The sequence below is a fragment of the Phaethon lepturus genome, unplaced genomic scaffold (genome assembly GCF_000687285.1).
Source record: "Phaethon lepturus isolate BGI_N335 unplaced genomic scaffold, ASM68728v1 scaffold6576, whole genome shotgun sequence".
In the NCBI taxonomy this organism is placed as follows: Eukaryota; Metazoa; Chordata; class Aves; order Phaethontiformes; family Phaethontidae; genus Phaethon; species Phaethon lepturus.
The window spans coordinates 1-25007 of NW_010546855.1; the positions used below are offsets into that span (position 1 = coordinate 1).

General features: G+C 36.5%; 1 protein-coding gene across 1 annotated transcript in view; it reads left to right on the forward strand.

Moving 5' to 3' along the window:
* The first annotated feature begins 5194 nt into the window (after positions 1-5194).
* LOC104622603 (chromosome unknown open reading frame, human C3orf67) overlaps positions 5195-25007 on the forward strand; it is a 79570-nt gene continuing 59757 nt past the window's right edge. The window contains exons 1-4 of the mRNA XM_010289439.1: positions 5195-5215; positions 7506-7595; positions 8085-8178; positions 10669-10741. Of these exons, the coding sequence (XP_010287741.1) occupies positions 5195-5215; positions 7506-7595; positions 8085-8178; positions 10669-10741 (278 nt within the window). The remainder of the gene's footprint in view (positions 5216-7505; positions 7596-8084; positions 8179-10668; positions 10742-25007) is intronic.

Consider the following 25007-nt stretch of genomic DNA (forward strand, 5'->3'; position numbering starts at 1 on the left):
GCCGCCCCGGCGCTGGGGGTCGCGGCCTGTCTGCTGTAGTTGTGCAGGGAAACGGGTCTGGAGGGATGTTGGTGCGTTTAAATGTTTTATGATCGTGTTCTTTTATAAAAACTGAAAAGCTTGATTTGAGTTACGTTTTTCTTCCGAATTCTGCTCGTGTGTAAAGGCTAGTTGTGCCACTTTTCACATAGGAACGCCAGTAGTCTTGCTATAGTTTATTAATGGTCTTTCTCCCAATTTATTATGTTAACTTGTATTTTGAGAAAATATATAGCAGTGTTTCACACTCAGCTTTAAATATTCAATATGTGGAATTCATTTGTCTGGAAGATACTAAAACCCTTCATCAGTGATGAACTGCTTCCTCTGGTGTGTCCTAGCCTACCATAAATCAGCACTGGCTTTGAGCCTGTGATGGTGAGTTATTCGCATTAACAGTCTTGAGTCTAAGCCTATGTTCCCTGCCAAACGTAGTGTGTTTGTGTTATTTTTCCATGCAAACTAATAGTAGGTGCAAATTCACTTCATTTTGCCCTGCGCTTTTGACTGTGGAATAGGAAGTCTTTAATAAACAGCTTTTTCAATAGAGGGGTGTTGATCAGAAAAAATGTACTCATACTTACGTAAATAGTCCCTTTTAAATCAAGGGACTAGCCATCACTACAAAGGTTTTTAGAACTGTGTGAGTCTGTTCATCCCTGTCTCCCTTGGGGTTAGGATGGTGCTTAGTGTTAAGTAATTTAAAGAAGCGTGAAGGTCTGTTTGCATTAATTGTTTGTGAAATACTCTTTTGCTTGTAACTTATAGAGGACCAATGGTTTGAATCGTGGGGCTATATAAACACAAATATTATTGAAATATTTGAATGTGAAACAATCTAGTGTGAAGAAAAAAACACGCATAAGAAAATGTCATAAGATGGAAATATTTTTGCAGGGTCCTAAGTGGTTTGTGTGAATCGAAGGATTAGAGGGCCCTCTGGACTGCTGCTTCTTTATTTTCGGTGCAGGAAACATTATGAAACGAATGATCAAAGTCCATGCACAAATCACGATCTCACAAGGTAAATCCCGGTAGGAATCTATTCTTCCAAAAATAAATATATTTCATTGTTGCTTAACTTTATAAATTACCTTTTTGATGGTTTGTCATTGGCTGCCACTTTAAGCCTATATTTCCAGTTGGACAGATGTACTAAAGTATGTGGTTGAGGGCAATGAAAAAATAAGTTTGATCTGAGACTGAAAAATGAGGGAACTGCCACTTTATGGCATTCTATAAAGATGTCATAAAATATCTACTTATTTGACAAATACACAAAAAGTTGAGGAGTTACATTTCAAGATGATGTTGATTTTTTTTCTAAAATAGCCCCTCTGGATTTTAAGCTGTCTTGATTTTTAGAATTTCTGGTGAGGCTAGGAGGAAGAAAGATGAAAAGGGAAAAAATATTGCAACTATCAATTTTCCAAACTATTCTCTCTCATTTTTAAACATAGGTTACTATAACTAAAGAGAAAGATACTTGCATAATGAAAGTACCTCTTAATGTTATCTCAGTAATTACATGACAAATACGTCATTCAGTTCGTGTTTTTAGTAGCTACCAATCTTAATAGTAAAGGTAATTTCTCATCTTCATTTGTAGTAACATAATGGAAATTGGGAAGTTAAAAGTAAACAGTAAAAGCAAAAATGTATTGTAGTGTTACTTGCAGTATTTCTTGCCTTTATGAAAAACAATCTGATGTTTCACTGATGTGTTTACGGTAATCAGCTTTCTAGTATGAATGAGTTGTCCTGACACAAATGCTTGCTAACTTTGGGTCTAGTTTACCTTTCACTACAGTTAGGAAGAGCCATCTTGTTATGAGCTTGATAGTTACAAGGGTCATCAGTTTTCTGAGTCTGTGTAAGATACGTTCTGCAAATTGGTAAATAAGCTAGCTTGCCCATATGTAGGTCAGTTTAAAAAACAACTGCATTGGTGACAATTTTAAGCCATATTGTAAGAGTGAACTTTATTTGACAATTTGAAGGTTTCTAGTGATGGTATGAGACATCTTGTCCTTCGGTAAGTGTGTATCACCCCAGTTTTTTGTATTTGTTGTTACTACTACGTACTTCCTAGGTGTTATCTCTTCATTTATCTCTCTATCCTTTCTGTGATTCATTATGGAAATCTAATTATTTGGTCATCTTTTCTAACTTAAGTATATCATTTGAATGAGAACTTTTCAGGTCAGATATGTGCTTCCTCCACTTAAATTTAGGAATTAATTAGTAGCAGAAGTTTTTTGTGTGATACAGGTGTGTGTCTTCATGGTGTTTTACCAGTGCATGTATGTTCTTTCTATACTCAGAGCCAACAGAGAACTATTTCCATACAATAAAGTGTGGAGATAAATTGGTGATGTCAAACCAAAGCTAATAAGCACTGCTGAGAGGCAAAGTGTATTATCACAGTATTGAACCCAAGTTAATATATCAACATGGCTTCCACTCGCTGTATGCAGAGCTGTTTGCATCTTCCTTCAAAACTCTGATGTGCCATCAGTGGACTGGCTCTTCTGAAAGCCAGGTATACTCTATGAGAAAACAGTGAAGAAAACTAAATGTTACTTTCTGTGTCTTATGTGTCATTCTGACTACAGCAGCATCTGCAAATACTGTAGCTGTCCATCTTGCTAGGTAGCTTTAGCCTTTCCATCCTGAAAGGTGGTATGGTAATGAAGATGAAACTTGGCCTCTACACCCTAAATGCTTGTTCTAACATATATAGTATGATTATAGTCAGCAGAAGACTTCTGACCAGAATATTAATAGTAGTCTCTGAAAGACATGAGTTACTCTTTTCAGTCTCAGAACTTTATACTTTCCACACAATGACCCTTATATCAGGATCCTTCACATCTATTTAGTCTTGATATTTTTCCCTGAGATGTAATAAGGTGTAACAGAACTACAAAATATGTGAGGGCTGTGTTAGGTGCATGGTGCTTAGCAGATCTGGAACTGATTTTTAAAACAAAAGCAAGTGGAAGGGCTTTGCTCCAAGGGAAAAAAAAAAATTGTCTTCCTTTGCACTTGCTTTGCTTAAAAATAATAAGTAAAAACTGGGGGATGGTGAAGTCCTAGAAGGACAAATGCCTGACTGTGTGAGTTACAGTAATACACTCATTGTAAGTATGTACCATAGGAGGGCATGACTTCTGCCTTGGTTTTACTACCAGTCCTTCACATTTAGCTCTGGGAAGGTGAATCAAAACAGTAGGTCACTCTGAGATTAGTTCCACAACGCCATTGCTTCTTACTAAGCATTTAGTGATCATGCAATCATCATGCCATTTTGAGTGGTACTGGCTTGTTTAAAGGCTGTAGATAGTAACAAAGATAGAGTTGCAGACGAAAATATGAATGAACAGTCGTTTCCAAAACAATTGCTCTGTATGTAAAGTGAATATATGCAGAAGGAAGAAATAATACACTTGCTTTAGAAGTGCGTTCTTTAAAAGGCATTTCCGAAATGTCTAGTTCTTAATCTAGAATAGTTCAATATAGCTATTAATGTAGTCATTCTTAAAAAAAAAAACAATTATGCCAAATGAACAAGTGGGAAATGTGTATAGAAAATGGTCTAAAATGCAGAATAATGCAACTGGTCTGTTAGATGTGCAGTGACAGTAGTAAAGTAATAAGATCAAAATTTTAATTGTTTTTGATAGGCCTGTTAAAAATGCTATCACTTCTAAATTTCATCTTCCTTATAATTGAAAAACTTGAAATGGACTAATGTTCCTGGCAACAGCATGGGATAAATTTCTAATATTTGATCTTTTTTCCATTTCTATTTCATTTACAGACAACTTCAAGACTTAAAATAATTGTTCCTGATTAAAAATAATTGTGATTAAACATTGACAGATTTTGTCATGTTTTCCTAAATGAATAATGATGTACTTTTTAAAATAGAATGCTGCTTTAATCCTGAAATGTGTACGTTGTTTATGAACTTATGCATATTGTCACTAAATTTCTAGTTCATATGCAGTCATATGTGTCTTTAAAAAATATTTTAAAACTTTTTGTCACTTTCTCATTGTGAGAGCTAAACTGTTCTTTATGAGAAGCTATACTTATATTCTCCTGGTAAGCATATGTTTTTCTATCTCTTAAGAAAATGGTTTCAGGCCCAAAAAAAAATCCAGTAATTAAAATTAAGTTAATACTTTAAGTGGTCTGTGCCTGAACTGAAGCAATAAACATAAACAAAGTATATCAAATAAATGAGACATGGTCTTGTGAAGGATTTTTCTGGAAGTTGATGAGCACTTTCAGTTTCCACAGTGAAGGTGCATGTTGTCTCTTGTGACTGGTTCTACCTGTCTTTGGGGATTGGCAGCTGCCTTTTATGTTCAGGGTCCCTTCATTTTCTGTTGAATTCAGGTGAAATTGCAGACACTCAGCATGATCAAAGAGGGATGTGGGAGGCTTCCAATATCAGTCCCTTTACTTTCTACTGTTCTGATTCTCCAATGGCAGACATCTCTTAATTCACGTTGACTTTAGCAGCCCTCAAACGCTTGGTTTGAGTCTTAAACTAATCATCCTCAAAGAAGAATGCTGAATGTGAAAGAAGTAATTTGTCTCAGAAGTCTCTGCCAAATATCTATAGATGGAGTGGTTTCTATTGCAGCTGTTCCATATGTTTCTCTTTTTCTGTATTAGATGTTAAGCTCCTCTTTAGCAGTGTCTAATGTTTTCCAGTGGGCACTCAATAACAAAGAATAATAACAAAAAAAGTGTATTAAAGATTATTTTCAAGCATTTTTAAAACATGAGAAAGCCTTCATTGTTAGAAATAAAGGCTGATGATAAAATTACTAGTTTTACTTGGAATATAAGGAAAGACAGCCCTGAGTACTTGATGCATGAAGAGAACATTTTCTGAGACAGCATCAATATTAATTTTTTTATTTTAATGTGATAGGACTCTGATGCAGTTGATAAACATTCTGTACTCATTAAAAGTATTTCATAACAGTACTCACAACTATTAAAATATGGTTGGGGTTTCATGATAGGATTTTTTCATGTCAAATCCTATATAAAGTTTTTTGGTTTTCTTTCAGCGTAGTCTGTAAGTGTCTTTACTGAGAAGCTGAAATTATTTTTTGCCTGTGAAAGCTGGAAAATGTTTAAAAATCAGTATCAGGTAAACCAGAAATAGTTTTATTTTTTACCTTCTTTAATTTTGCCTCAGAGAACTCAATTAAAATGGCCTATTCAGGGCGGTGGGTGTGGCAAAAAGTCCAGATACAGAAATGTTTTGGAATGTTTCATTATTCAGTATTTTTATAGAGATGTTATGAAATAGTGTTTAGCTGCTGATGCTGTCAGGTCTAGAATGGACACCAACATGGTGTTATCGATGGCCTTTTGTCTGTCTTTACCCTTGTGGGCCAGGGAAGGCACACCATCTGCTCCTACCCAGTCATGGAAGCAGGCCCAGTTCTAAAGGTAATTGGAAAAGGGGAGTTGGTTTATTCTGTTGGTCCAGCTCAGGGTTGTGACAACACTAACTGCATCATTCGCAACCCTTATTATCCCTCTTACTGTTTCCTGGCCTTCGTTTTCACCGCACTTTGCCTCCCTTTATCTGCATCAGTCCTCTCCCAAAAGAGCAACCCACCCCAAATTACTTTTTCCCCGCGCTGGTCCCAGATGTGCTACATCTGTACCTGAAATTAATGTTTCTGATGCTGGTGCCTAGGCTATCACAGCTGTATATGGTATTTCTGATACAGTTGCCTAGGTGCTGTTGGCTTTGCAGGATTGTGCTCCCCAAAAGATGCCCTGTACTCCCCTTCAACTGACTGGAGTTTGACAGTTTCTTGCTTAACTCCCCCTTGGCCACCCATGAGATCCAGCCATCTTCCATGATACTAAGTAACTTCTGTCATCTTCTCACATTGGTGTTTGTTCAGCATTTTCTCATGTCATGTCCAGTAGTTTTCATTTTAAGTTTAAATCCAGGGCCTACTCAGGGGCTGCAGTATTAACAAAATGTGTTTGTAAATATGGGAGAAAAGGCTACTTGTTTGTTAAGATTTGCTACAAGCACATACAACTTGGCAGGCAAGAATCTTTTCTAACTTTCAGAGAGCTTGCACCTGTAGTCCTTAAATATGTCAAATAACTTTCAAATTGATAGTATGCCATATTTTTAATTTTTATCCATTATAAATTTAAAATATTTTGAGTGCAGTTTATGGAATGCCAATTTGAATCCCCTTAGAACTTAATGAAGTCTAGCCACTGGGGTTAGCCAGGTGACTGGAAGCTGCCAGGTGTGGGTAGGCAGTGGAAAATACCTAATTCATATATGGTGCAGTGTTGATGTTCTCTGACAGCATAATTTGAAGGCATTTATTTTGCTGCTAAGGCTGCTTGGCCCTCTGGCTTGTTTGGACTTGTGTACAATGGTTTGAGCAGCTGAGCATAACGAGAATTGGCGAGTGCAGGCAACTAGGAATGAAAAGGGAGTGGCAGTGTTGTGATGATTGATTAGGTCAACCATGCTGCTGAAAAAATGCTTATCAAACTGTAAGTTGAGTTACATCAGATGTCACATTTCTCGTGACATCAAATGGGAAAAATATTGAAGCAAATAATTCCCTAAGAAGAGGTGAGAAAGCCTACCTCCCCAAGAGGGATTAGATTCTTTCTTTGATGTCTAATAGGGCATATCCTCTGTGTAAGGAGTTTTAACGTGGCAGGGGCATTCATAATTTTTTTTCTAGTATTAATTCTCTGCCTCATGAAGGCTGCAGCATGAGTACACCCTTTTACAGTGATACCGGTAGGATCGGATCTACTACGAGGCAATCTAAGTCAGCCCAGAAAAGACAAATTTTTGTTTCCCAGCCTGTTTGATCAAATCAGGATGGAATTTGGTAGCTAGTAGACAAGTTACTTGAAAACGTCTTTGACATAGTCACTTATGTAGGCTAAGCCAAACATACTCACATATGTAGACAGATTGTGTAAACTTAATTTCCGTAGGAAATCAGACAAAACATTCAATCTGCAATGGGTTTTATTTTTTAGCAGTATGTTTTAAAACTCACTTCACTTGGTGAGTTGTAGAAATAAACCATTTCCAAACATAAATTACTAATCTCCTGCATGTTTTTAGAATTTTTGCAATAAGTTTCCTTTTTAGAGAATGACATTATAAATAAAATAATTTAAAATATTGCATGGTATGCCTTCAATGTTATGTTCTGATCCTCCGCTAAAGCCAAGTGTCGACTATATGGATTGTTATATTATAGTAGTCTAAAAGCTGTTATTAATATTCTGCTGTCTGACTGATCAGTAATACTTACTGTGGTAACAGCCTGATGTGGGGAGGGATTGTTCTTATGTACTGATCTTGACCATTGTTGATTCAGTGCTGAACATTTGGTTGGATGATGTATCCTTAAACCATTTTATCATAGGGTGGCCCTTTTGTTGAAATATTCAGTGCTCAAGGCAAGAACCCAGGAGCACAATGGAAGATATTTGGCAATCCCTCAGCTATATGGAAAGTAAGTTTTTAAAAAAACTTAAAACCTAGAGTATTAAACAGGAAAATGTGAATGAAGCTTAAAATTAGAAGGTAACAAGGGCTTTGACCTGACAGTGGAGTTGTCGCTTGTAGTTCTGTCATTATGACTAAATGACTGCTTATATTAGTTCTTTATGCCTGCTTGCAGACTAGGGTGCTTGCAGAGTAATTTTATAGTTTAAATATTTAGAAAGTAATTTTGCTAGTTTGATAACTAATGGATTGAGTTGGGCCCATTGGATCATGAGTCCTGTTTGTCAGCATTATTTGTTCATAAAACATGCAAGTAAAGGACATATTTCTATGGATTATATTATTACCATCATATTTGAACTACTGTCATGCTTGCAGTGCCATCTGTCATTTGATTTTTAAAAAAAAATTAGCTTTGCATGTTAGTAGCATGGTTGGTTGTGAGGAGAAGAATTCTGTCAGGATGCTTATGTTTGTTTATTGTTCCTTTTTGTAGGAGTATGATAAAGAACTAAAAGGCTTTGTTTTTGTACTTGAAGGAAACAGTCAAATCAACAAAATGCAGCTACCAAAGGAAACTAGACAAACTTGTAAGTATCAAAGAATTAAGTGTCTGTGATGCTGTTCTGATTATTAAATCAGTCTTACATAGGAATGTAAAACTTGCATTATTCTCCCTTACTTTGGGCATAATTCAACATTAGCAAAGTGGTTTTTCACTAACTTCTTAGCAGGTCAGTTAGAAATAAGTAAAAGATGTAGAAATGACATATTAAAGTAAGTACTATAGGGAATATTCTTGTTGATACATGTTGTCGTAGTGCTGCTAGGTTCACTTCTGTGCTTGATCCTGCTACAGACCGATGTCTGGCAAGTAACTTCTGACTCCATACAGCATTTAAAATCAGTAATTCTATTGGCATTACAGAATGTGAAATAGGTTCCTGCCCCCTTTCTCATTTTACTTTTAAAAGTATTTTTACTTTTATGTATCAAAGCTCTAGTAGTACAAAGAAGTTATACCCAATTTTCAGATGTGTTTATATAATCAGTCTTTGGTGTCACGGTTTAACCCCAGCTGGCAGTTAAGTCCCATGCAGCTGCTTGCTCAGTCTCCCACCATGGGATGGGGGAGAGAATCAGAAAAGTAAAAATGAGAAAACTCATGGGTTGAGATTAAGACAGTTTCATAGGTAAAGCAAAAGGTGTGCACACAAGCACAGCAAAACAGGGAATCCATTCACCACATCCCATTGGCAGCCCAGTGTTTGGCCATCTCCAGGAAAGCAGGGCTCCGTCATGCATAGCTGTTACTTGGGAAGGCTAAACGCCATCACCCTGAACGTCTGTCTCCCTGCTTTTTTTCTTCCCCCAGCTTTATATGCTGAGCATGACATTGCATAGTATGGAATATCCCTTTGGTCAGCTGGGGTCAGCCGTCCTGGCTGTCCCCCCTTGCAGCTTCCTGATCATGCCCAGCCTCCTTGCTGATGGAGTGAGAAGCAGAAAAGGCCTTGACTCAGTGTAAGCACTGCTCAGCAGTAAAGAAAACATCCCTGTTATCTACACTGTTTTCAGCACAAATCCAAAACAGAGCCCTATACTAGCTACTATGAAGAAAATTAACTCTATCCCAGCCAAAATTGGCACAGATGGATAGTATGGAATATTTCCCCAGGCTGCCTATTACTTGCACCAGAATAAACCAGAATCAAAGCAGTCAGTGTTTACTGGGGCAGACAGCAAACATTATTTATGCCTTAAACCCCACTGCAGGGTATTGTACCTTATAAGGCTTGCAGTAATGAATTGAGCTGCTTTAGAATTAACTACTTGCTTTTGAAGAAAAATTGAGATCGTGATTTCAGTGAAATGAAAAAGGAATCTTCTAGTCTACTTCTCATGCAGGGTATATAATTACAAATTAGTTTTTCCAAACATACACAAAAAATAATAAGAAACTATATGGTCTGGTCATGCACTAAGGCCTTAAAGATTAATCTGATTTTTGTGAAAGAAATTTGCTGTTATCTTCAGTATAATAAATATTTGTCTAATGTATCTTTAGGAAATCCAACTTTAACTTGTTTATTGCCAATGTTAAAATAAAGTATTACAGCCTAAAATAAGGATTGTGAATTAGTGTTGTGGATTATCACTGCTAAGAATAGTTTCGTTTCAAATTTACTTTAGTGCTGCAACACTACAGTCAAATTTCCATCTGTTACCATTCTGTCTGTCTCTCTTCCTCTCTTGAGGTGTATGTACCTCAAGTATTTCACTTATGTCAAGTATACAATCTCCCAGTTGTACTGTAATCTTTGAATACTCTTCCAAAATAAAAGACATTATATATATATAAAAGTATAATGTGAAATTTTAGTGTCATTTGACCCACAGAAGAAGGAAGATCTGAATTGGCATTTTTTAGAAGACGAGCTAATGTTGCTGTTGAGTCTTCTTAGGTCAATGAAGCCTGTACCCTTAATGATAGAATAACTAAGAAAACAATATATGGTTCAGTTCAGACAGCTTTGTATTATATGTTTTCCCTTGATAAGTAGCTACCTGAATCCTGAAAGATTTCTTGTGTTTGTTAAGTTCCTTGCTGTTCTAAAAATCAGAAGCTTCTGCTGAGCATTGTTGTCATAATCTGGATTGCATTTTTACCCAAGGGTTTTTTTGAAGTTGTTCAAGTTGTACATTGTCACAACCATGAGAGCAAGCTTCATGTGACTATAAGATAATCTTGATATAAAATAAAGTAATACTTCCCTAAATCCTATGGGATATTTGTTGTCTACGTGCTCTTGGAACACAATGCAGAATTGCAAGTAAAAAAAAGGTTCCTTTTATTTTCATAAGAATCCCAGTAAAGCCACAGATGGGACTTAAAACAAGACTTTTATTGCAGCTTGAATTGGTTTTCTTGAGGCTTTTCTTGTGTTCGTATGTTGTGTGAACATTGGGAAATAGTGTTGCAGGAGCACAGCTGTATGGTACAAAATTGGAATGCTTGATGGTGAAATGTGCATTTGCATGCACACAGCACATGTGTTTAATTTTTTTCCTGTTTCTAGTGGGACTGATCCAGCAATTTCTGACACTTCAGATTTTTGTGCCATTGGGACAAGACTTCTCCACTGAGTTACTGTAAGATGCATAAAATTTCCTTGAATACTTAATGTAAAGTGAATGCCTGATTGCAGCCATTAATTGTGGTGGCAGATTTCACATTAAAGCGCAGTGACTTATCAAGTCAATAAGAAGCAATTAAGCTAATGAGATAGTTATTTTTTGGATGTTTTAAATACTTATTCCTTTGAAGACAAACTCTAAAAATCACAAATGAAGATGGTGAAAATCTGAAGAAATGAGACATGAATTTATTAAACATATGAATTTTCAGGAAACCCTTATAAGCCAGTATTTTTGTAAGAGATTTATTAATAATTATTCTGGGGCTGTTTGCTTCAGGCCAAAAAAAACCCCAAACTTTGCATTCATCTGTACCCATAGGTGTCAGCTTTGCTTGATTGTCTGAAGTCTCTTGTGTCAGGAGTAAGGGGAAACGGCTCCTGTAGGTTTAAGTCAAAGAGGACAAAATGAGATGCTGAGAAAATAATTTCTGCTGTACCATAGTAGAGCAACAGTGTTCACTATAATGTGAATAATCTTATTTCACTAAATTAGGATGGTGTGCTATTTTATGTTGCTGGGTAATTCTGTTATCGTCTGTGCCTTCACGTATCTTCTGTGCCTTCACGTAAGTAGAGTAATCTCAGAATATTTGTTATTTTAACGAAGAATATGCTAGTGTGAATTGAGTCATATTGTTAAAATCCTTCAGTGGATTTATTTGCAATCTATGCAGGCATTTTAGTCTTGATGGTTTGTGAGTTAGTGGGCATTTATAACTATTGGGTTTGCGTAGCAAGGTTTTGGGGGGTGGGGGGGAGTTGCAGGGTGGCTTCTGTGAGAAGCTGCTAGAAGCTTTCACTGTGTCTGATAGAGCCAATGCCAGCTGTCTCAAAGATGGACACACTGCTGGCTGAGGCCAAGCCCATCAGCGACAGTGGTAGCACCTCTGGGATAGCATATTCACAAAGGGGAAAAAGTTGCTATGCAGTGGAGCAATTGCAGCCAAAGAGGAGTGAGAAGATGAGAGAAACTGACACCAAGGTCAGTGAAGGAGAGGAGGGGGTGCTCCAGGTGCCAGAGCAGAGATTCCCCCACAGCCCCTGGTGAAGACCATGGTGAGGCAGGCTCTCCCCCTGCAGCCCATGGAGCTCCACACTGGAGCAGATCTCTTGCAGCCCAGGGAGGACTCCATGCCAGAGCAGATGCCTGTCCCAAGGAGGCTGTGACCCTGTGGGAAGCCCGTGCTGGAGCAGGCTCCTGGCAGGACCTGTGGAGAGAGGAGCGCAGGCTGGAGCAGGTTTGGTGGCAGGACTTGTGACCCCATGGGGAACCCATGCTCCAGCAGTCTGTTCCTGAAGGACTGCACCCCATGGAAGGGACCCAGGCTGGAGCAGGGGAAGAGTATGAGTTCTCCCTCTGAGGAGGAAGGAGCAGCAGAAACAGTGTGATGAACTCACCACAACCCCCATTCCCTGTGCCACTGGGAAGGAAGGAGGCAGAGAATTTGGGAGTGAAATTCAGCCTGGGAGGAAGATGGGGTGAGGGGAAGGCATTTTAAGATTTAGTTTTTATTTTTCATTACACTACTCTGATTTGATTGGCAATAAATTAAGTTAATTTCCCCAAGCTGAGTCTGTTTTGCCCATGATGGTACTTGGTGACTGATCTCTCTCTGTCCTTATCTTGACCCATGAGACTTTTGTTGTATTTTCTCCCCTGTCCAGCTGAGAAGGGGGGTGATAGAGAGGCTTTGGGCACCTGGTGTCCAGCCAGGATCAGTCCACTACAATAACCTACATCATGTTGGTAATGTTATACATTCCTCTGTGGCATGCTTAATTTCTAACATGATTTTAAAATCTGAACATTGAGAAAATTTTGAAGGATAAATTAACTTACTTAGCACAGATATGCACCAGAGAATATTTTTGCTTCTCCGTGGAACATAGAAATTTGAGTGAGAACACTGGGCTCAAAATACTTGTTTTCAAGACAGCTTTGACGCTGAGTCAAGATCTTGCTGCAGAAAATACTAACACTTTACTAACTTAAAGTGAGAAAGTGTTGGCACGAAAGCTCATAATTGTTGAATAGACCAGAAAACTGCAGGTATTCAAGAAACTTCCCTTTCTTTAATTTCTCTTAGTATCACAGTTGTTATACACTTTCTGTTGTGTTTTTCTTACCTCATTTTGAATAATTTTTTTGCTTGGGTCTTAAGGTATCTCTAACATAAGCGTACACAACTTTAAAGCTACCTTTTTATTTCCTTGTAACAAATAGCTTCTTGGTGTGTCAAGTCATACTGACTTTTCTGTTCTTTGAATTTCCTGAGTGCAGTTCTAGTTAGACTTTCTGTTCCTATGATTTTAATTGCTGCATTACTTCTAAAACTGTGTAGCAAAAGGGGCAAAACAAACAGGATATGTCATGCAGTAAACAGAAACCAAGTACATAGATTTGCTTTTCATAGGTATTCTGTAGACAGAAGGCAGAGATATAGTGACAGATGCAGAAATTCAGATTGTCTGTAGTGTTGTATTGAGTTTGATTCTTTTGGTATTTGCCACCCACCTATACCTCTTTATCAAGAATCTCATCTCCACTTTTCTACTCATTTTTTTCATCATTTTTTAACAACAGTGCTCTAATTTTCTGCCACCCCTCCCACCTTTCTTTGCCTTTTCTTTCCAGCTCATATCTAGACTTCACATTTTCTTCATCGTTTCTTGCTGCTTCCCATTCCCACCACTACTATGTCCCTCTTGTAACAATATATTTACTTCTGTAATACTTTTACTATTTACTACTTGTATACATCTATAAATTCAAATACATGTATATTGTATTTTCTACATATAGCTTATGTAATCATATACTATATTACTATGTTTACTATATTTAAGTAGTTATAGCTGTTAATTTTCACTCAACTTTCCTGATTGTAAATTAGTATTATCAGAGAGCCTGATTATCTCTCCTTTTCGTATGTGCAGTGATTTCAGTGTCTATGTGGGTGAAGTAATCTCAATAGATTTCTGCATACTTTTTACAAACAAGTGTTTAATTCAGTGTAACTGTTTCACTACTTACGTTATAATCAAATCATGCTTACTCTGATAATTACATAAGTTCATCAATGCATTCAAACTGGAGCTACTTAAAGGTGTATATGCCTAAAAATTAGTCTCATTTGTTGCCCACAGTGCAATTGTAGCAGAAGCTAATAAAACTTGAAAAATTTAGTACTGAGCTTTGTATTAAAAATCAACTGTAACTTATTGATGTACCTATAAACTGCTTCAAGACTTGCAAAATAGGAAGTGTATTTTATCCTAGCAGGCTCATGACAATCCAGTAAATAATGAAGACAAGTCCTTTTTGCTTCATGGAATGGCCATTCAGTTCTTTTAATTTCAGATGTTTTGAAAGGAATTTCTTGCTTGTTTGTGGACAGAATATTGATTGTGCTGGTGCTTCCTGGAGTTTAATGTTTGAAGATGGTTTCTTACATAATCTGACTACTTACTACTGAATCTTAGAGTAGCTTCAAATGAAAACTGATAGCATTCCAAGCCATCAAATTTACTTCATGTAAAAAAAACACTTTGGAAAGTTTTGTAATAGCTGCACATGATGCTTTATGGTACATTTCCTCCTCTCCCATTCTGCATAGAGATAGAAATACGAATTTAGTTTGAGCCTAATCCTCTCTTTTGCGTTCTGTTCGGTGATTGATCTGATCAGCAAACAAGAATTTTTTCAAGGCTATCCATCACTGCTGGCATCAGCTGAGCTAAACCTTCTAACTTGCTTCTATCAACCAGTCATGTGGGATTGCTGTCATAAATACTGAATGTGCAAACAACTGTTTAAATTAGCTGGTTTGCCTTTTCCTCGGAAGAAATTTAAGTAGAATTTTAGATACTTTATTAGGTGGCATGGTTAGTTGAGTATCACCACATTAACCATCAATGTAATGATCTGCCTAAAAAATGTTTAAAATAGATTGTGGATGTAAAACTTGGTGAAGCGTAATAAAATCACAGCTAAGGTAGAGAGCATGTAATTTATGCAGCCTTTTTGAAGCAAACAATAGCAAAGCTGTTAGTAATGCTGAATATAACTGTCTCTTGCAAATGTAGTAGCCAGCTGTTAAATCTTCAGTATTACAGATTTTGTTACCTTTTTGAAAAAGCAAAAGTTTGAAAAAACATTTCTGTGTAAAAAGAAAGCAGCATCTGGCTGGTGTTGGCACTCTTAGTTTGATTCCCAGTATACAGACATGTGCAGGTGCTAGTACTTCTGCTTGGCATTTTGTCAAGCATGTGAACATTCGTTCTTATTAAAATATTGTAATGCCAGTCATTGTCATACAACATAAAAAATAAACAGAAATAAAGTATCACATGAAATTAGTACATCATGTTATAATTTTTACAGCAAATGATTAGAGCTCTTGCTGTTTGAAAATAAACCTTCAAAATGTACCATAGCATCCAAAAAAAGTAGTCTGAGGTATGAACAAGGATCAGAAGCTCTATTTCTGGTTATGTACTGAAATATTACATGGTCTTGTATGAGTCCCTGTAGGTTGCTCAGCATTTTTCCCCCAGTTCTCGCATACAAATTGTGGGACTAATATTTATCAATTTATTTTGGAAGTATATTATAAAGAATTAACTCATTCATTGTTGTATGACACCTTTAAATATATGAAGTGATAAAAACAGGAATTATAGTAAATTTTAAAATCTGGTGGTTGATAAAGTACATTTTCATTGATATGCAGGCTGGTATGTACTGATAGTACAGATTTAATCGTTCATTTATTATCCTATCACTGAATAGAGGCCAGTTTAGGAAGATAGTGATTTTGATGAAAGAAGTTTCCTAGTTTTGCATTTGAGCATTGGGACAGGAGATGGTAACAAAATGTGTTCAAACTAATGTGTAAAGTGATCGAACAAGGTTAGTGGCAGAACCAGGTATGGTATTTACTGATCGTTGCTGCAGTTAAGCCATGCTGTCTACCGCAATGACAGCCAACTTCCTGGTGCTTCAAACTATTTCTTTAAATCTTTGGATTTTAAACTATTCCATTCTCTGATTCTATAAACAGATATAAATCACATGTGGCTTACTCCGTAAAGCTGGGGAGGTTTGAGATACTGTGTAAGATCCCCTCACCTCTGAAATGAAAATCTGCACAGCAAAAATAGTGATAGCTGCTTCTTAGTCAGTCCTGCTTATGTAGTCCAGAGCTTGGTGCCCGATATTAATGTGCCCTGGGACTCTGCTTTGTTACCACTTTCTAGAATTACTCACTACCTTATGGACCATGTTGCTAGCATGAGTGTACTGAGGATCACAGCATGGTTGCTCATTCACTTTAATGGTAACTATGTCTCTCTTCTTCATGATTTTTCAACCTTTTGTAAGGCTCAACTGGCTAAGTGCTTACCAACAGGTTTGCTCAGTTAGTATCCCACTGTTCATAGATTAGCTTTGCTTGCCACTGGCCTTCATCAGTGCTTGTTATATTCTGAGGGGAGCACACAACATTTTACAAGTATTTGTATTAATAATGCGTTATTTTTCTGGTAGAGAGACTAATCTTAGAAGGTACATTGTAGTCAGTTATTTTGTCAGAGATGGACTGCTTTATTTACATTTCAGTTAAAAATCACTATTGCAGGAAAGTGAGGGTGAAAGGCTGTTACCTGCCCTTGAAAAACATATGTAGTAGTAAGGTTTTAATTTTAAAGTATGAAATGATCTATTAAAAGCTATGTCCTATAGTGTGAACTATAAATACTCTGCTTTTTTCAGTATGTTATTTATCAGGTCTTGTGGCAGATAGTTTGCTTGAGTTGTATTATTTCAGTATTTGTACATCTTTCCTTGTACTTGATAGCCATTTCATTTGAAACGTGGACAGAGAACATTTTTAATTTAGTATATCCAATTATTAATCAGGAGATCAATTAGATGATCACATCTGCACAAATAGCTTCATAGATACTCATTTTCTCTGTTCTATTGTCACTTTGCAGGATTTTGTCATCTATTTCTGATCCTCTTATTTGAGAAGAAACAGAATTAGGAGTGATTGCAAACACCATCCAACACTCTTAGATCTTTTCTGTCATAAAGAGGTTATCTGTTTGCTTTCTTTGCGAATCTATCATCAAGTCTTTATTTTTCTGTCTTACTGTTGGGTAGAAATTAAGATATTGCTGTATTTTAAGATCCAAGAAAAAACTTTAAAACACAAATTTAATGTTACTCTGTGTGTGTTACAAATGTGAGCTTTGGTAGAAATAGTTTGGATACAGAACTATGTTATGATGGAAGGAAAGATCTTGTCAGGATGCTAATAAAAATACCTGGAGTAGAGATCAATTCCCATTTATAGTACTACTTCATTCTGGGTAGCAACTTGGAGGAAGGTAGAAGTGAAATTTGCCAGTGATACCAAAGAATAAAAACTATGTAGCTGGTAAGTAGATGTATAAAACTTACCCTGCTTTGGCAAGAAAGATAAACTCAGCTGAAGATTCCTCTTCAGGACTATTGGAATAAATGCTGGGTATTTTTGTTTTAATCAAGTTAGTTAGTTGGCTTCATATGAGGTGTGATTTCATTGGTCAGTGGAATAATTCCTACAGTTGTTTTCTCCCACTATTTGTAGTTTCATGAAGACTTTTTTCCTTTCTGTTTCTCACAACCATGTGCTGACAGGAAAAATACAAGGAACCACTGCAGCCATTCACAGAATCAGATCATAGCTGAGGTTGGGAAGGACCTCCAGAGATGGTCTAGTCCAACCCACCAGACTCAGCTGGAGCAGCTTGTGCAGGACTCTGTCCATTTGAGTTTTGAATCTCTGCAAAGATGAATACTGTACAGTCTCTCTGGGCAACCTGTTCCAGTGTTCAATCACCCTTACAATAAAATTTTGGTTTCGTATATTTAAACAAAAACTCCTGTATTTCAATTTGTGCACATTGCCTCTTATCAGTTCTTTAGATACTGCTGAGGAGGATCTGGCTCAATCATCTTTATTCCCTCCTATCAGGTATTTATACACATTAGTGAGATCTCCCTTGAACCTTCTCAAGGATAAATGATCCTGGCTCCCTCAACCTCTCCTCCTAGGTCAGATGCTCTAGTCTCTTAATCATCTTCATTATCCTGTGCTGGACTCACACCAGTATGTCCATGTCTCTTTCATATCACAGAGCTGAGCACTGGATGCAGCACTCTTGCTGTGGTCTTACCAGGGCTGAGTAGAGAGCCAGGATCACCTCCCTGGACCTGCTGGGAATGCTCTTCCTAATGCAGCCCAGGATGCTCTTGAGTTGTCTTTGCTGCAAAAGTGCTTTGCTGGCTCATGGTCAACTTGTCCACCAGGACCCTCAGGTCATTTTGTACAAAGCTGCTTTCCAGCCAGTCAGCCTTCAGACTGTACTGGCACGTAGGATTATTCCTCCCTGTGTACAGGACTTACAGTCTGTAGCTTAAAGTTATGACTTTGTATTTTAAATCTAATTTTGTTTTGGGTTTTGTACTTGTTGAAATTCATCAGAATTAAGGCAGATGCTTGCTCTTTGTTCATATGTATTTTTTGCTAGGGAGAAGAATTTCAGAAAGCTTGGGAATAATCAGAGTTGGTAGGTACTAGCTTTTGAAAAATTTGGCGTTTTCCTAACTCTTTGGAATGACACCTCAGAATTAGCATGGCCTGAAACCATAGTTGTAGCTTATTTCCACTCTGAGGAGTGATGGTTTTGATCATACATAGAAACTTAGTGGGTTTATCCCACAAAAAGATGCTCTTGATTTACTCAATAAATGGGAACTGTCTGGGTTTTTAAACCTTATCAGGTATGTTTCAGAGTTTAAGAAGTTTTCTGTCAAAGTTTAGCTAGATATATGTAGAAGAATCTGCAGGGGGAAAGGGCTTAAAATGTCCACATGCCTAAAGTAGTTGTACTGGTTGGTAAGAAATTTTATTGCAAGGCTTGTAAACAGTGCAGTAGAATATAGATTGTTGTACCGTATTTCATTTTTTCGAACAGTTGTTTCTATAAATACAAGTTTATTACTTTCACATTTTTAATAACCACAACATACTAGATTTTACATGCAGAGCTAATTTATTCATAGACACCATAAGAGCTTGAATTTATGTGAATCACATGCTAACATAATTAGTCAACATTTTAGCTTTGACAGAGATATGGTAAATTTTCATGTTCATCTAAAGACCAAGCCTGTTTTCAGACACAGAACAATAAAAATATGAATCTTGGTTAGTCTTGCAAAACTTAGACCAACCATTTAAAATTAGAAGCAGGACATGCATGCTAATTCTGTCATGTACATCTGACACTATTTGAAGATTTTAGATACTGAAGGTAAATGTTATTGAACAGACTTAGCTGGAGACATTATTTGAAATTCTGATGGTTAGTAGCATGAGGCTTGCTCCTTGAATTTTTTGTGAAGCAGGAGTGAAATACAGAAGCTGTCTAAGAAGTATGAGGGCATGATAAATTCCATAACTTATGAAGGAGATTAACTCATATATTTGGAAGTAAACACAGTAAAAAATAAAGTAGGTTAATTAGAATATCCTGTAGTTGTAATTACATCGAGGGTCTAAGGAGACTGCCAATGTGGTATGAAAATCTACTTGAGTTGACCCTTCAGAGTATCCTTCTGGTTGATTAGAAGCCAGGTTAGTTACTGTTTGCCTTAATGTGTGTTCATGTCTAAATAAATCTCTTTTTTTATTTGCTCACTTTAATTGTAGACAGTTGTATTTGCATAGTGATCTTAGTCTAGAGGTATCAATCTTCAACCCTTTAAGGAAAAGTGAAGTAATGGTGGAGCCACCCCTTCTCTTTTCTAATTCAAAAAGATACGGAGTAAGGATTGTTTGTCTATAATGCTGCTGGCATGGCTGCAATCTGACATACAGCAATAGTGATCGTATATAAGAACAGGGTTAGTGAGATGCACAAGGACTTCAGGGCTTCCAGCCTTATGCAGCAGCTGTCTCCATATAAATATTTTCTTGTGTGTGCAATTACCTTTTTAGAGACAACATTAAAAGTTCAGTTTATTCAAAAAGAAAATTCAGGGATAATGCCTTATAAAGTTTCATCTGTTTTGAGATTTATTCTTGATAGGACATGCGGCAACTTAAATTTCAGTTTGCTTTTCTGGAGATACTTGCATGCACATGATAGGATGTGCAGACAGTGAAGAAAATGATGTGATCTGACTGGATACCTACAAGCTGTCCTGTGTTCCTGAGTAGGGCATGGCACTGTTACAGATGGTGAGTCAAGCAAGTTATTTAAACAGGCAGCTGAATACACATAACAGTAAAATGTTCCATTATACAAATATACAGAGATTCTGCAAAAACTTTAAATTGGAAAGATGGGAACTGCCTTCCATACCTTTATTTTTTACCTTAACTGGGTATGATCCTTTTAAGGAGAAGAAATTCCCATGTAGTTGCTTAAAATCAGGGTAGATGATTCCTTGTATTCTTCTCAGGTCCCAGTTGGCAGGCTTTCACCATGAGCTCAGTACAGTTGATCCTTTCCTAAATCTTGCCACTAACATTTAGATATTCTGTTTTATTTTGAATTGGTACACAAAACCATTTCTCTTGCTGTTCTGACCCTGAGATGCTTTCATCCTGTTACTACTTTCAAAAAGGGATCAGAGCAAAAAGGGAGATAAAATAATTTAACTGGAACACTGTATCAATCCCTTTCTTAAAGGGAGAGTGCAGTGAGAGTCTAATGGCATAGACCTTGATGGGAATAAATTTGTTAACATCCTACAGGAAAATGAAGGATGGTGTTAGAAAACGTTTACTAGCTTCTTTGAATGTAGCAATAAACTAGAATTCCACTTTTAGATGAAACTATTACATTCTTCTGAATATTTAGTGACAAGTAAATTGAGGTTTGAGAAGAAGGAATTACAGGTTATGATAATTGAAGTAATATACTTAGTTTCAAACTAGAAAGGAGATGGTTTGAGTCCAGTTCTAGGCCAGGTGGCTTACAGTGGTTGTGAATTCACGTTCTTTTTTTATAGCTGAATCCAGAACATTTTCAAAATAAATTTACGATTAATATTTGTCCATGGTGTGTCTTGAACCTCGTGACTTCTTTTTAAAACACCCTAAATCTGGATGAGGTCTGATTGCCCTAATGCCTTAAACCAGTATTTTCCAGTCTACATCCTTCTGGTGATATGATAAAGCCTTCCACGTAGTATTCAGCAGAAATTTATGTCTGCAGATCAGGAGCCAAGGCAGGAGGAGTCAATGTGGGAAGGCAGAACAAGCATGAAAGCAGAGGAAGACTGCTGAATAGGTGATTAAGAATGTTAGAGGAAGCAGAGATCATTTCTTCAAGGAGGGAAGAATGGAGGAAGGGAGCCTCTTCTCTTTCCATGCATCAGTCTCCTTTCGGGTGATCACTTTGGACCTGCATTACCATTTATTTAAAGACCAGAAAACCAGAATGATGAATCACAGAAATCACAGAATCACAGAAACACTAGGGCACTTTCTCGCTCCCTGTGCTGCCGCCTTCGCGGTTTGGCCGCTTCGGGAAGGGTCCCCCGGCGCGATCCTTCGCTCCGTAGCCCTTCGCCTCGGTGGCTTCAAAAATACATTGAACAAAAATACATTTCTCGGACTTGTTTCAGAAATAACATATTGCTTTCTGCTCAGACCAGAGCATACTCATTAGTCTGCCAAACTCAAATTAGATACAGTTTGTACAGTGAAATCAACAGCTGTGACAAAAAGGAATATTTCCTTCATGAGGCTGTTGCATCCTCCAAGGCTGATGTTACAGGATTTGTGTTGCAGGTGTAGTATCTGCAAATGAACAGCTAGTGTAATTGCTTTTTTTCTAAGTGCAGTTACAGGCAGTCTTAATTTAGTATAGCACAATACCTTTAGCTTAGTAGGCTGATGAAACACCGTGTCCCCAGTCTGTACAGTTCCCCCTTTTTCCACTAGGCACTTCAGGTGCAAGATCAAGAACACTGTCTTTCTGTGTTGCAATATTTCTGCATAAGTTTCAAAATGCCCTGAAAGTAATTATTGTAACCAGTATCACTTTATCTTTGCTTAAATATCTTTCATCTGTTAGAACTGATGGGAGAGATGGTTTGTTCTGTTAAGCTTTAACTTGCGAGGTAGTGAATCTGTTTTAACCTATCATGATATGCTGTTAAATGAATAGAGTATACATCTTATGGTGTTAGGTGATGTCCTGGTGATATTACAGAATAAATTGCTGTCTTCTAGGACTTTAGAGAGAAGAAAAGTACTAATTATATATATTTTGGTTGGTGGATCAATTTAAGTAACACAGAGTAATCTGAATGCTGTTTGTTTGGTTGGAGGAGTTTGTTAGTCAGGATTTTTCTGTGCCAAATAAAGTAAATGCATGATCCAGAATAATTGTTTAAATGTGAGAAATATGGCTGTACTTGAGAACTGTTACATATAGTAAGTGTGAACATAACCTTTTCTTTGTCTTTCTAACATGAAAGGACAGATTGTCTCTTTAGAACAGATAAATTCATGGCAAGGAATTCAGTGGAAAGAATAACAGCCAATAAACTAAAAGGAGCCAACAGAATTAGTTCCAGGCACAAATAACTGCATTATAAGGGTAATTTGTTTAGATTCTTGAAAAGTAAGCACTAAACTTTCCATGTATTAATACTCATTAGAGTACTTTGTACAGAACAAATTAAAAACTGTTTTCTAGCATTATGGTTTTCTAAACAGTTTGGCACAGTTATCCATGCTTCAGAGGAACATACCACCATGCCCTTGAAATAGAATTTACTAAATACTTGAAAATAGAGAAAGATGAGATAATTTCAAAACCAAAGATGTTAAAATATTGATAGAAGTTTCTAGAATATGTTACAAATATTAATGACCACTTCCAGAATTTTTTAAATATGTGGGGTTCTAAAAATAATGAAATTTTCACAACAAATTATTCTTGATGAATGAAAATACCTGGTCATTCTTTCAGTTGGAGAATTGATTGCAAATATGTTAATACCTTGTAGGGAGAGCTCAGGAATCACTAGTTCTTCATAATTGCTTATATTTGGAAAGTTTTTTCTATTCTAGCAACCAGATTTGGTGATTCATTTTTGCACCTGCCATCTGTACTAATGCCTTCTTATTGATATTGTTTAAGGGGACTTTGTGGTTTTTATTTATCGGTCTCCAGAAAGACATTATCAACACAAAATTCCAGTATATAAAAATAAAGCTGGTTCTTCACAACTTGTTCGCTAGGTCTGGGTGACATATCAATCTTCCTGATCTCTTATTTTGTAAAGATTCGATTGATTTTTCAACATAACTAAGTCTGTTTTTATGAGGGCAGAATACAGTGCTCTGGATTTCAGATGATCAGACAGCCAGTTCAATAACATAGTATCTCCTGCAAGACCATTTACAAGTAGTGCATAAAATAAAACATATGTGAAGTACAGACTGCTCCTGAATAAGGAAACTTAAGAATCTGTAAGCATGGCAAATCAGCTGACTGTTGTTACTGCTTTGTTTTTCTATCTTTAAAATGGAGATGATGATGATACAACCTAATGTTTCTGAAGCCCATACTTTTTATGGAGAAAATGGCACTATAATTGTGAAGTACTAGTATGCTAAATACTAATAGTTAAGCTTTACAAGAGGATTCTATCTGGATTTTGACCAGAATACAAAGAAATTTTCATTAATAATAAATTGTGTGGGAGTTGCTCTTTGCTTAGCCACATCAATGTAATAACTGCTTTCATGTTTGGTAAACTTCCAGTTTAAGTCATTTATAAGGAGAAAAACACTTTCATTTTAAGAATAAGTGAGCCTGATAAATGAAACATCCCTTCAGCAGTCCAGAATAATCTTTTTCTAAGTTCATTTTAAGCCTTGAACATTAACAAATGGTTGTAAATTATACACACAGAAGCAAACTGAATAGGTAATCTGAGAAGATGAGTTTATCTGTACTCTTGGGTAGTCACTACCACTTACTTGCAATCTCACTATAGTTACCATTGTGAGGAGAATAGTCAATCAAAGTTGAAGATGTAAAATAAAATTGAAAATTAGATTGGAAGGTAATTTTACTGTCAAATGGTTTGCAAATATAGATGTTAAGTGTGAAATGACTACAGCTAATGACCATAGTTGGGAGAGTTATGCACCTGCTGATCACAGGAATATTATTATAAATGAGGTTGATTTTTCCTGTTGACTACCTCATTTTTCTCAACATGGTCTCATTACTTTTCTATCAGATGTCTGACCCTTAGATACAAATACTCAAGCACAGACATAATAAAAATACATTAACTCTTATATAGATTTTTTAATGCATCGTTGAAAATCAAGGTGTGTGCTGCAGATGTTTCTTGCTTTTGTAGGTTTAACATAGGTCATGCTTTTCTATAACAGGGGAAAAAAAAAAAAGTTGAGTTTCACCACAAGTACTCTTGAGTCATTTAACAAGTGAGTTCTAATGTTCTAACTCCCATTGTCTAAATTACTACAGAAAAAGTTTCATTAGACCCTTGTTTTGTCAGTTACATTGCTTCTTGCAAAGTAAAAATAAATCTGAAAGTTAACACTAACTCTCACATAATTATCTTTCTTCTCCCAGGAAGTCAGTTATTTTACAGAATTTTAAAACCATCATCTTTCTCCAATTTTGCCTGTTCTTCAACTGTTTCATCTACTTTTGCCTGTAGAGTATAAATATTTCTATTGTTTTAAATTTATTTACTGAAATAAATTTTAAACTTCTTTAGTTTAAAGGTTTGCTGCTTCTTAACAGCATACATACATCATAAAAAAAATCTTATTTTAGGCTTCTATGACAGTCTGATATAAATGTGTGTATTTTTGTCTAAATGAATGTGTTTTGTATTGCACTTTGGAATGTAACTGAGCTTTACATTTACTAATAGCCTTTTTATTGCTAAGGTACCTAATATTTTTCAGGATGGAGAAAGATAAAACTATTCTTATAAAAAAAAAATTTAAACATTGAACCAATATTAGAAAGTGAACTTAAGTTTTTATTGGCAGTTGTTTGGAGATACGTATGCCTTAAGTCTAGGCTCCTACTGCTTTGTCATAGCATCATTTCAAGCAACATCCTCCATTGAGAATTACACAGTTTCAGTTTCAGCC